The following is a 12368-nucleotide window of genomic DNA, read 5'->3' as shown; positions in this document are numbered from 1 at the left end:
ACATCAACGTCCAATCAGCAGACTGGTGCAGAGGCTATCGTCAAGCTCTGCACCAGTCTGCTGATGAAGTCTGATGTGAGTCAGGACTGCCACCCTGAAGCCCCTGCTCTAGATGATGAATCTTTCTGAAATGCTTCTTTTATATCTAGTCATGTTAAGGACCTGTTGCCAGTTAAACCAGTTCACAGTTAAACCACTGAAGTTCCTGACCTGTTCCCAGTTCAACCAGGAAATTTTTGTCCAGATGTTCCTGATTTGTTACTTTTCTGCACTTTTGTTGCTCTTCTTCCAGCTGTGGACAGATATGTTGCTGACATCAGATGTTTTGCTTCTCCAGTGCACACAGAGATTCCTTGTGGACTGGGATCTCTAGAGTCTATTTTACTTTGGTGTACAGTTGTTTTTTTAAATGTTTAATCGTGTTGGTGGAAGTAGCAGGACCTCTGGAAGTCTCTCCTGTCTCCATGATAGACGCTCAGCGGAACAAAGCTTCAAATCTTCAGGGAATCTGGGCTGAAAGTCGGCTGGTGGAAAAATGATCGATCAGAGAATCGTTTTGTCTCCAAGCAGAATCCAGAGAGGCGCTTCGATCGTAGACTGACCCACAATGGAGCCGCGAAACATACAGAACAGCCTGCGGCAAAGTTTTACAGACCCGTGTGTTACAGATGGAAATGTGGGTCAGTGTGTGTGGGGGTGTGGTGGTATCGTTCGTCAGGATTTTAACCGCTTCCCCAGATTGCAGCTGTAATCCAGCTGTAATCCAGCTGTAATCCAGCTGTAGTCCATCTGTAATCCATCTGTAATCCATCTGTAATCCAGCTGTAATCCAGTTGTAGTCCAGCTGTAATCCATCTGTAATCCATCTGTAATCCATCTGTAATCCATCTGTAATCCAGCTGTAATCCAGTTGTAGTCCAGCTGTAGTCCAGCTGTAGTCCATCTGTAATCCATCTGTAATCCATCTGTAATCCAGCTGTAATCCAGTTGTAGTCCAGCTGTAATCCATCTGTAATCCATCTGTAATCCATCTGTAATCCAGCTGTAGTCCAGCTGTAATCCATCTGTAATCCAGCTGTAGTCCAGCTGTAGTCCAGCTGTAGTCCAGCTGTAATCCATCTGTAATCCATCTGTAATCCAGCTGTAGTCCAGCTGTAGTCCAGCTGTAGTCCAGCTGTAATCCATCTGTAATCCAGCTGTAGTCCAGCTGTAGTCCAGCTGTAGTCCAGCTGTACTCCAGCTGTAATCCATCTGTAATCCAGCTGTAGTCCAGCTGTAGTCCAGCTGTAATCCATCTGTAATCCATCTGTAATCCAGCTGTAGTCCAGCTGTAGTCCAGCTGTAATCCATCTGTAATCCATCTGTAATCCAGCTGTAGTCCAGCTGTAGTCCAGCTGTAATCCAGCTGTAACCCAGCTGTAGTCCAGCTGTAATCCATCTGTAATCCATCTGTAATCCAGCTGTAGTCCAGCTGTAGTCCAGCTGTAGTCCATCTGTAATCCAGCTGTAGTCCATCTGTAATCCAGCTGTAGTCCAGCTGTAGTCCAGCTGTAGTCCAGCTGTAGTCCAGCTGTAATCCAGCTGTAGTCCAGATGTAGTCCAGATGTAGTCCAGCTGTAGTCCATCTGTAATCCAGCTGTAGTCCAGCTGTAGTCCAGCTGTAGTCCAGCTGTAATCCAGCTGTAGTCCAGATGTAGTCCAGATGTAGTCCAGCTGTAGTCCAGCTGTAGTCCAGCTGTAATCCAGCTGTAGTCCAGCTGTAGTCCAGCTGTAATTCAGTTGTAGTCCAGCTGTAGTCCAGCTGTAGTCCAGCTGTAATCCAGCTGTAGTCCAGATGTAGTCCAGCTGTAGTCCAGCTGTAATCCAGATGTAGTCCAGATGTAGTCCAGATGTAGTCCAGCTGTAGTCCATCTGTAATCCAGCTGTAGTCCAGCTGTAGTCCAGCTGTAGTCCAGCTGTAATCCAGCTGTAGTCCAGATGTAGTCCAGCTGTAGTCCAGCTGTAATCCAGATGTAGTCCAGATGTAGTCCAGCTGTAGTCCAGCAGTAATCCATCTGTAATCCAGCTGTAGTCCAGCTGTAGTCCAGCTGTAATCCAGCTGTAGTCCAGCTGTAGTCCAGTTGTAGTCCAGCTGTAGTCCAGCAGTAATCCATCTGTAATCCAGCTGTAGTCCAGCTGTAGTCCAGCTGTAATCCAGCTGTAGTCCAGCTGTAATCCAGCTGTAGTCCAGCTGTAATCCAGCTGTAGTCCAGATGTAGTCCAGCTGTAGTCCATCTGTAATCCATCTGTAGTCCATCTGTAGTCCAGCTGTAGTCCAGCTGTAATCCAGCTGTAGTCCAGCTGTAGTCCAGTTGTAGTCCAGCTGTAGTCCAGCAGTAATCCATCTGTAATCCAGCTGTAGTCCAGCTGTAGTCCAGCTGTAATCCAGCTGTAGTCCAGCTGTAATCCAGCTGTAGTCCAGCTGTAGTCCAGCTGTAGTCCATCTGTAATCCATCTGTAGTCCATCTGTAGTCCATCTGTAGTCCAGCTGTAGTCCAGCTGTAGTCCATCTGTAATCCATCTGTAGTCCATCTGTAGTCCAGCTGTAATCCAGCTGTAGTCCAGCTGTAGTCCAGCTGTAGTCCATCTGTAATCCATCTGTAGTCCATCTGTAATCCATCTGTAATCCAGCTGTAGTCCAGCTGTAGTCCAGCTGTAGTCCATCTGTAATCCATCTGTAGTCCATCTGTAGTCCATCTGTAGTCCAGCTGTAATCCAGCTGTAGTCCAGATGTAGTCCAGCTGTAGTCCATCTGTAATCCATCTGTAGTCCATCTGTAGTCCATCTGTAGTCCAGCTGTAATCCATCTGTAGTCCATCTGTAGTCCATCTGTAGTCCATCTGTAATCCATCTGTAATCCATCTGTAGTCCATCTGTAATCCAGCTGTAATCCATCTGTAATCCATCTGTAATCCAGCTGTAGTCCAGCTGTAATCCAGCTGTAATCCATCTGTAGTCCATCTGTAGTCCAGCTGTAATCCAGCTGTAGTCCAGCTGTAATCCATCTGTAATCCATCTGTAGTCCATCTGTAGTCCAGCTGTAATCCAGCTGTAGTCCAGCTGTAGTCCATCTGTAGTCCATCTGTAATCCATCTGTAATCCATCTGTAGTCCATCTGTAGTCCATCTGTAATCCATCTGTAATCCATCTGTAGTCCATCTGTAATCCAGCTGTAATCCATCTGTAATCCATCTGTAATCCAGCTGTAGTCCAGCTGTAATCCAGCTGTAATCCATCTGTAGTCCATCTGTAGTCCAGCTGTAATCCAGCTGTAGTCCAGCTGTAATCCAGCTGTAATCCATCTGTAGTCCATCTGTAGTCCAGCTGTAATCCAGCTGTAGTCCAGCTGTAGTCCATCTGTAATCCAGCTGTAGTCCATCTGTAGTCCATCTGTAATCCAGCTGTAATCCATCTGTAATCCATCTGTAATCCAGCTGTAATCCAGCTGTAGTCCAGCTGTAATCCAGCTGTAGTCCATCTGTAGTCCAGCTGTAATCCAGCTGTAGTCCATCTGTAGTCCAGCAGTAATCCAGCTGTAGTCCATCTGTAATCCAGCTGTAATCCATCTGTAATCCATCTGTAGTCCATCTGTAGTCCAGCTGTAATCCAGTTGTAGTCCAGCTGTAGTCCAGCTGTAGTCCAGCAGTAGTCCAGCTGTAATCCAGCTGTAATCCAGCTGTAATCCAGCTGTAGTCCAGCTGTAGTCCAGCTGTAGTCCAGCTGTAATCCAGTTGTAGTCCAGCTGTAATCCAGTTGTAGTCCAGCTGTAATCCAGCTGTAATCCAGCTGTAATCCAGCTGTAGTCCAGCTGTAGTCCAGCTGTAGTCCAGCTGTAATCCAGTTGTAGTCCAGCTGTAATCCAGCTGTAATCCAGCTGTAATCCAGCTGTAGTCCAGCTGTAGTCCAGCTGTAGTCCAGCTGTAATCCAGCTGTAGTCCAGCTGTAGTCCAGCTGTAATCCAGCTGTAGTCCAGCTGTAGTCCAGCTGTAGTCCAGTTGTAGTCCAGCTGTAATCCAGCTGTAATCCAGCTGTAGTCCAGCTGTAGTCCAGCTGTAGTCCAGCTGTAGTCCAGTTGTAGTCCAGCTGTAGTCCAGCTGTAGTCCAGCTGTAGTCCAGCTGTAATCCAGTTGTAGTCCAGCTGTAGTCCAGCTGTAGTCCAGCAGTAGTCCAGCTGTAGTCCAGCTGTAGTCCAGCTGTAATCCAGCTGTAATCCAGCTGTAGTCCAGCTGTAGTCCAGCTGTAGTCCAGCTGTAATCCAGCTGTAGTCCAGCTGTAGTCCAGCTGTAGTCCAGTTGTAGTCCAGCTGTAGTCCAGCTGTAGTCCAGCTGTAATCCAGTTGTAGTCCAGCTGTAGTCCAGCTGTAGTCCAGCAGTAGTCCAGCTGTAGTCCAGCTGTAGTCCAGCTGTAATCCAGCTGTAATCCAGCTGTAGTCCAGCTGTAGTCCAGCTGTAGTCCAGCTGTAATCCAGTTGTAGTCCAGCTGTAGTCCAGCTGTAGTCCAGCAGTAGTCCAGCTGTAGTCCAGCTGTAGTCCAGCTGTAGTCCAGCTGTAATCCAGTTGTAGTCCAGCTGTAGTCCAGTTGTAGTCCAGTTGTAGTCCAGCTGTAGTCCAGCTGTAATCCAGCTGTAATCCAGCAGTAGTCCAGTTGTAGTCCATCCTTCTAAGATCCAGTTCCTGGTTTTAGTGTGGACTGGATCAGCAGTGTTCTGGTGGACTTTAGGGATACCTGGAAGGACGGCGTTCCAGTAGTCTGATCTACTAAAGAAGTCCTGCTGAGTCATCAGTCCTTCAGTCCTCCAGATGTTCTTTATGCGATAAAAGTCACATCTGTCTCAGTGTGGTGCTGAAAGTCCAGGTCTGAGTCCAGGACCTAGTCCTGAACCCAGTCCAGGACTGATTCCAGGACTGGGTGAAGGTCTGAGTCCAGGACTGGGTCATGGACTGGGTCCAGGACTGATTCCAGGACTGGGTCCAGGACTGAGTCCAGGTCTGGGTTCAGGTCTGGGTTCAGGTCTAGGGCCAGGACTGGGTCCAGGACTGGGTCAAGGTCTGGGTCCAGGACTGGGTCCAGGACTGGGTCCAGGACTTGGTCCAGGACTTGGTCCAGGTCTGGGTCTAGGTCTGGGTCCACGACTTGGTCCAGGTCTGGGTCCAGGTCTGGTTCAAGGTCTGGGTCTAGGTCTGGGTCCACGACTGGGTCCAGGTCTGAATCCTGGATTGTGGCTGCTGTGACCTGAACGGCGTCTGCAGGGAGGGAAAGCGGAACGGTTCCACGACTGACGGGTTTTGCTTCATTCCAACGGGTCGCCATGGTTACGGCTGGAGGTCCTTTGGTTTCTCTGTGTGTGTGTGAGTGTGAGAGAGAGACACGCCCGTGTGTGTGTGTGAGAGACACAGCCACGCCATTATTCCCTCAGCCTGCTCCCCCGGTTCGTCCCTGAAGTCGCCACGGCTGAAACCAGTTTTAAACCAGTTTGCGTTTCACGTTTGTTTAGTTTCTAAACTGTAAAGCTCAGATCAGAAAGCTGGTTTCCAGTATGATCCAGTATGAACCAGTAAGAACCAGTATGAACCATGGCCCAGAACCAACTGGACAAACTGGAACTGTAAAGTGGAAGGGAAACTATTTTAGTGGTTTTCTGTGTTAGATATTTGATTCAGACTAAATCAGACTTTTGTTGTGTTCAAGTGTTTTCTGGCGTGTTTATGGACTCCATGGAGTAACTGGGACTGACTGGGCCGACCCGGGTCCTGTGTGGACTGGACCCGGGTCCTGTGTGGACAGGACCCGGGTCCTGTGTGGACTGGACCCGGGTCCTGTGTGGACTGGACCCGGGTCCTGTGTGGACTGGACCCGGGTCCTGTGTGGACTGGACCCGGCTTTGTTGGGTTTACAGTCCAGGATTTAGCGCTCGGGGAGCCTCGAAGGCACCATCCTGACCGGAAACTTCAGTTTCCCACCAGCAGTGAGATGATGAAAACATCTAAGATCCGTTAACGACGTGTTAGCCCTTTTAGTCTTGAATCTGCTCCGACTGGAACCAGTCTGGCTCTGACTAGAACCAGTCTGGCTCCGACTGGAACCAGTCTGGCTCCGACTGGAACCAGTCTGGCTCTGACTAGAACCAGTCTGGCTCTGACTAGAACCAGTCTGGCTCCGACTGGAACCAGTCTGGCTCTGACTAGAACCAGTCTGGCTCCGACTGGAACCAGTCTGGCTCTGACTAGAACCAGTCTGGCTCTGACTAGAACCAGTCTGGCTCCGACTGGAACCAGTCTGGCTCTGACTAGAACCAGTCTGGCTCCGACTGGAACCGGTCTGGCTCCGACTAGAACCGGTCTGGCTCCGACTGGAACCGGTCTGGCTCCGACTGGAACCGGTCTGGCTCCGACTGGAACCGGTCTGGCTCTGACTGGAACCAGTCTGGCTCCGACTAGAACCAGTCTGGCTCCGACTAGAACCAGTCTGGCTCCGACTGGAACCAGTCTGGCTCCGACTGGAACCAGTCTGGCTCTGACTAGAACCAGTCTGGCTCCGACTGGAACCAGTCTGGCTCTGACTAGAACCAGTCTGGCTCCGACTGGAACCAGTCTGGCTCTGACTAGAACCAGTCTGGCTCCGACTGGAACCAGTCTGGCTCCGACTGGAACCGGTCTGGCTCCGACTAGAACCGGTCTGGCTCCGACTGGAACCGGTCTGGCTCCGACTGGAACCGGTCTGGCTCCGACTGGAACCGGTCTGGCTCCGACTGGAACCGGTCTGGCTCTGACTGGAACCGGTCTGGCTCTGACTGGAACCGGTCTGGCTCCGACTGGAACCGGTCTGGCTCCGACTGGAACCGGTCTGGCTCCGACTGGAACCGGTCTGGCTCCGACTGGAACCGGTCTGGCTCCGACTGGAACCGGTCTGGCTCCGACTGGAACCGGTCTGGCTCCGACTGGAACCAGTCTGGCTCTGACTGGAACCGGTCTGGAACAGTAAATGTGTACTAATCCAGACCAGAACCGAGTCTTCTTTCGATGTGTTGCATATCCTGTCTGGATGGATTTGATTAAACTGCAGCGTGATGCGTTCAGGGACACTTTCCTGAGAAACGACCGCAGACTGAGACCATTTCAGGCCGTTTTGTTTCTGCTTTTGTTTCAGGTTTGTAGTCTTTGTTTCTTTTGTTCCCGATCAGTTGCCTGGCCCCCCCCCGCTCCGTGCTGTAACAGTAACCCATTTAGTGATGGGAAAGTGGGTCGGCGGCAGGGCCAAACCGCCAGGAGGAAACATTGAGCGGGATGTCCATATTTCACCCAGAAACCACTGATTTATTGGACAGTAAAGGACAGCACTGCGTGGAAGGTGCTGCATTCAGGTCACGGTGGATTTTCCATAAATATGAGCCGTCATCTGGGTCATTCGATCAGTTATTCCCCAAAGAGACCGTCTCTTCTGACACATGAGTGCGCTCTGTTCACTTTTAGCTTTTATTCATGTGTTAGATGGCAAGCAAACACAGCACGGCGTCTTTACAGCGTGAAGAGACAAAACTTAAACAAGAAACATCAAAAGTTGTCAGAATAAATGATAAATTCCAAGAGTTTTAAGCCCTTTATTTCTGCTCATATTTCCGAAAAAAAAAACACTAAAATACATCAAATAATGATCATAAGAACTATTTTCCTGTTTTATTCTAAGTTATGTCGGCTGTTTTAGTCAGGATTTATATTACTGTGAAACATCCAAAACATCATTTTTAAGAATCACGAGAAGATTTCTGGTAGTTTAAAGACACACTGCAGAATTTCAGCCAAGTTCCCGTCAGCGCCCCCATCGACGGCTAACCCAGCCTCCATCCTGCATCCTGCCCGACCTGTTGGCTCTCCAGCCAGCAGGAGACCATCTCACCATGACTCTCGTCTCTTTATCTCCTTTAACCTTCTTGTTTCTTTGCTGAATCAGCGACGTTCCGTGTTCAGAACATCCAGGTCCTTATTATACCGTGAAGCCAAACGTCACGTTGCGTCTCAGATGTAAACGTTGTATAGAGTCGGTTTCTCAGCCTCGGGACGCTGCTGGGCTGCAGCAGCTCTAGAAATACACATGATAGATGTCACTGTGTCATCGAACACGTCCAGGACGCCGAGTTTTAATGTCAGAAAGTTACGGAATGTGTTTTTAACTACAGAAAGAAAAAAATCAGTTCAATGGAAAATCATGTATAAAATAATAATTTGTAAAATCAGTATATTTTATTTATATTGAGTTAATTTGGTGATTTTTCCGCAGGTCTTCCTGAATAAGTGCAGTTGTACATGCTGATCTGTCTTTCCTGTCCTCTCCACCCCAACCAGTCGAGGCAGATGGCTGCCCTCCCTGAGCCGGTTTCTGCCGGAGGTTTTCTTCCTGTTAAAGGGGAGTTTTTTCCTTCCCACTGTCGCCGCGTGCAGCTCAGGATGGAGGATTGGAATGATGTGTTTGTAAAGTTCCCTGTGACAACATTGTAGTAAAGTGGCGCCATACAAATAATGCTGAACTGAACTGATGAGCAGACAAACATTCATGCTCATGAAAACATTTCTGATGCCGTTTGCAGTGAATGAAGGCTGAAGTTTCCGTAAAAACAGATGCATTTGAACACAACTTTGTCCCGACCGAGGCTGAAGTCACATGTCTGCTGGTGCGACAACCTGAATCTGATTGTTTAACAGGAAACTTCTGATCTGCAGATTGAAGCCCTGCAGAGCTGCTGATAGGTGTTTACATTAGGATGTGGGGGTCACAGCGGGCCGGTTGGGGACAGACCCTCTGCTTTGTGCTGGATCTGTGGGGTAATCCTGGAGATTTGAACCCCCTCCCCCTCAGATCAGATCATACTCATCCAGACCTCAGATTAAGTGCAGAGGTCTGTGCTTCTTAGAGCATCTGTCACCGCTTGTTGACATGAACTTCATCCTGAGAGCAGATCCGACGCCGGCAGAAGCTCATGTTCTGACTCTGCGCCTCCTGTTTGCAGATAAAACATCGGCATCATGGGGAAAGGCTGCACCATGGCCAGCAAGTACTTCCTGTTCCTCTTCAACCTCATCCTGTTTGTAAGTATGGCTACAGATTTTCTGACCTGTTGGTTGTATTCCTGCAGTAAATGGCAACATGGTGGGCTGCACGATGCCTCACCGTTAATGAAAAACATTAAATATCCAAAACACTCAGGGTTTGTGTAAACATGTGGTAAAAGTTGCAGAATATGCCAGAAGTCTCTGAGCAGCACAAGAGTTTAGCACCAGAGCATGTGAAGCGAGGGGAGGGGGACGTATGGGCAGGTTACAGACTGAAGGAGCATCGGATTCCTGCTTCCCTCCATCTGTCCTACACATCACTTCCAGAACCTGTTTAATCGTCACTCAGTTGCAGCAGCTTTCTTTACTTTATGCAAGCAGGACGTAACACTAACGTAACAGCCGGTACCTGACGTAACAGCCGGTACCTGACGTAACAGCCGGTACCTGACGTACCACCGGGTACCTGACATACCACCGGGTACCTGACATAACACCCGGTACCAGATGTAACACCGGGTACCTGATGTAACAGCCGGTACCTGATGTAACAGCCGGTACCTGATGTAACAGCCGGTACCTGATGTAACAGCCGGTACATGATGTAACACCGGGTACCTGATGTAACACCGGGTACCTGATGTAACACCGGGTACCTGATGTAACACCGGGTACCTGATGTAACAGCCGGTACCTGATGTAACAGCCGGTACCTGATGTAACAGCCGGTACCTGATGTAACAACGGGTACCTGATGTAACACCGGGTACCTGATGTAGCAGCCGGAACATGATGTAACAGCCGGTACATGATGTGACACCGGGTTCCTGATGTAACAGCCGGTACCTGATGTAACAGCGGGTACCTGATGTAACAGCGGGTACCTGATGTAACAGCCGGAACATGATGTAACAGCCGGTGCCTGATGTAATAGCCGGTACCTGATGTAATAGCCGGTGCCTGATGTAATAGCCGGTACATGATGTAACAGCCGGTACCTGATGTAACAGCCGGTACCTGATGTAACAGCCGGTGCCTGATGTAATAGCCGGTGCCTGATGTAATAGCCGGTGCCTGATGTAATAGCCGGTACATGATGTAACAGCCGGTACCTGATGTAACAGCCGGTACCTGATGTAACAGCCGGTACCTGATGTAATAGCCGGTGCCTGATGTAATAGCCGGTACATGATGTAACAGCCGGTACATGATGTGACACGGGGTACCTGATGTAACACCGGGTACCTGATGTAACACCGGGTACCTGATGTAACACCGGGTACCTGATGTAACACCGGGTACCTGATGTAACAGCCGGTACATGATGTAACACGGGGTACCTGATGTAACGCCGGGTACCTGATGTAACACTGGGTACCTGATGTAACAGCCGGTACCTGATGTAACAGCCGGTACATGATGTAACACTGGGTACCTGATGTAACAGCCGGTACATGATGTAACACTGGGTACCTGATGTAACAGCCGGTACCTGATGTAGCACCGGGTACCTGATGTAACAGCCGGTACATTATGTAAAACTGGGTACCTGATGTAACAGCTGGTACATGATGTAACAGCCGGTACCTGATGTAACAGCCGGTACCTGATGTAACACTGGGTACCTGATGTAACAGCCGGTACCTGATGTAACAGCCGGTACCTGATGTAACAGCCGGTACCTGATGTAACAGCCGGTACCTGATGTAACACCGGGTACCTGATGTAACAGCCGGTACATGATGTAACACCGGGTACCTGATGTAACAGCCGGTACCTGATGTAACACTGGGTACATGATGTAACAGCCGGTACCTGATGTAACACCGGGTACCTGATGTAACAGCCGGTACATGATGTAACACCGGGTACCTGATGTAACAGCCGGTACCTGATGTAACAGCCGGTACATGATGTAACACCGGGTACCTGATGTAACAGCCGGTACATGATGTAACACCGGGTACCTGATGTAACAGCCGGTACATGATGTAACACTGGGTACCTGATGTAACAGCCGGTACCTGATGTAGCAGCCGGTACCTGATGTAACAGCCGGTACATGATGTAACACCGGGTACCTGATGTAACAGCCGGTACCTGATGTAACAGCCGGTACATGATGTAACACTGGGTACCTGATGTAACAGCCGGTACCTGATGTAACAGCCGGTACATGATGTAACACTGGGTACCTGATGTAACAGCCGGTACCTGATGTAACACTGGGTACCTGATGTAACAGCCGGTACCTGATGTAACAGCCGGTACATGATGTAACACTGGGTACCTGATGTAACAGCCGGTACCTGATGTAGCACCGGGTACCTGATGTAACAGCCGGTACATGATGTAAAACTGGGTACCTGATGTAACAGCTGGTACATGATGTAACAGCAGGTACGCTTTAAAATAAATATTTTTTTCTGTCATTTACCCGTTTCTTTCCTCTACTATTTCTCGTCAGAATAAAACGATAAGATATCAGACTTGTTGGGTTGTGGGAGGGAAAAAAAAGAAAGCAGCAGGCTGGAAAAGCTGAATGAAACCTTTTAGATTATGACGACATCAGCATGAACACCTCATAGCAGCTTTTAGCACGGCGGTGGAGGGATCATGTTCTGGACGCCTTTCAGTCATTTCCCACGCAAGACTTGGCATTTATTCGTTTTGACGTAAGCGAAATGATCAAACCGGGACCTTCTCCCGTTAGTCTGGAGTTTGTCCCAGTGAGAGGTGCCCTGTGGGTGTAGGCATGCTCATTGGCCCCCGGCTTGTTGACTGTATGTTGGGTTTACCCCAGTGGACACGGCGGTAGCCTCCCTCTGCCTTCGGGTTGGGGGGACGGGTCCTGACTGTGCTGATGCAGTCCGCTTTCTGGTCTTCTTGGAGGGAGTGTTCCTCTTGTTCAACCGAGGTGTTGAGGGGATCCGGCCTGGTGGCCTCAGGATTGGGTCCCTGCTTTTTGCAGATGACGTGGTCCTGTTGGCTTCATCTGGTCGTGATCTCCAGCCGATTCGCGGCCGAGTGTGAAGCGGCTGGGATGAGAATCAGCACCTCCAAATCTGAGACCATGGTCCTCAGCTGGAATAGGGTGGATTGCCCTCTCCGGGTCGGGAGTCAGGTCCTGCCTCAAGTGGAGGAGTTTAAATATCTCGGGGTCTTGTTCACGAGTGAGGGAAGGATGGAGTGTGAGATGGACAGACGGATCGGTGCGGCGTCTGCAGTAATGCGGACTCTGCGCCGGTCTGTCGTGGTGAAGAAGGAGCTGAGCCAGAAGGCGAA

The 12368-nt window shown here is 49.7% G+C and overlaps 1 protein-coding gene across 1 annotated transcript in view; it reads left to right on the top strand.

Annotated features, from left to right (window-relative positions):
* The window catches only part of LOC306755747 (CD82 antigen-like), a 31934-nt gene that overhangs the window by 1795 nt on the left and 17771 nt on the right, over window positions 1-12368 (top strand). Inside the window, exon 2 of the mRNA XM_079240254.1 lies at window positions 9041-9119. Coding sequence (XP_079096380.1) covers window positions 9057-9119 — 63 coding nt within the window. The 5' untranslated portion in view covers window positions 9041-9056. The remainder of the gene's footprint in view (window positions 1-9040; window positions 9120-12368) is intronic.

Source organism: Telmatherina bonti (genome assembly GCF_933228915.1).
Source record: "Telmatherina bonti genome assembly, chromosome: 1".
In the NCBI taxonomy this organism is placed as follows: Eukaryota; Metazoa; Chordata; class Actinopteri; order Atheriniformes; family Telmatherinidae; genus Telmatherina; species Telmatherina bonti.
The sequence above is the reverse complement of the archived record's forward strand: the minus strand, read 5'-3'. Positions and strand labels throughout refer to the sequence as shown.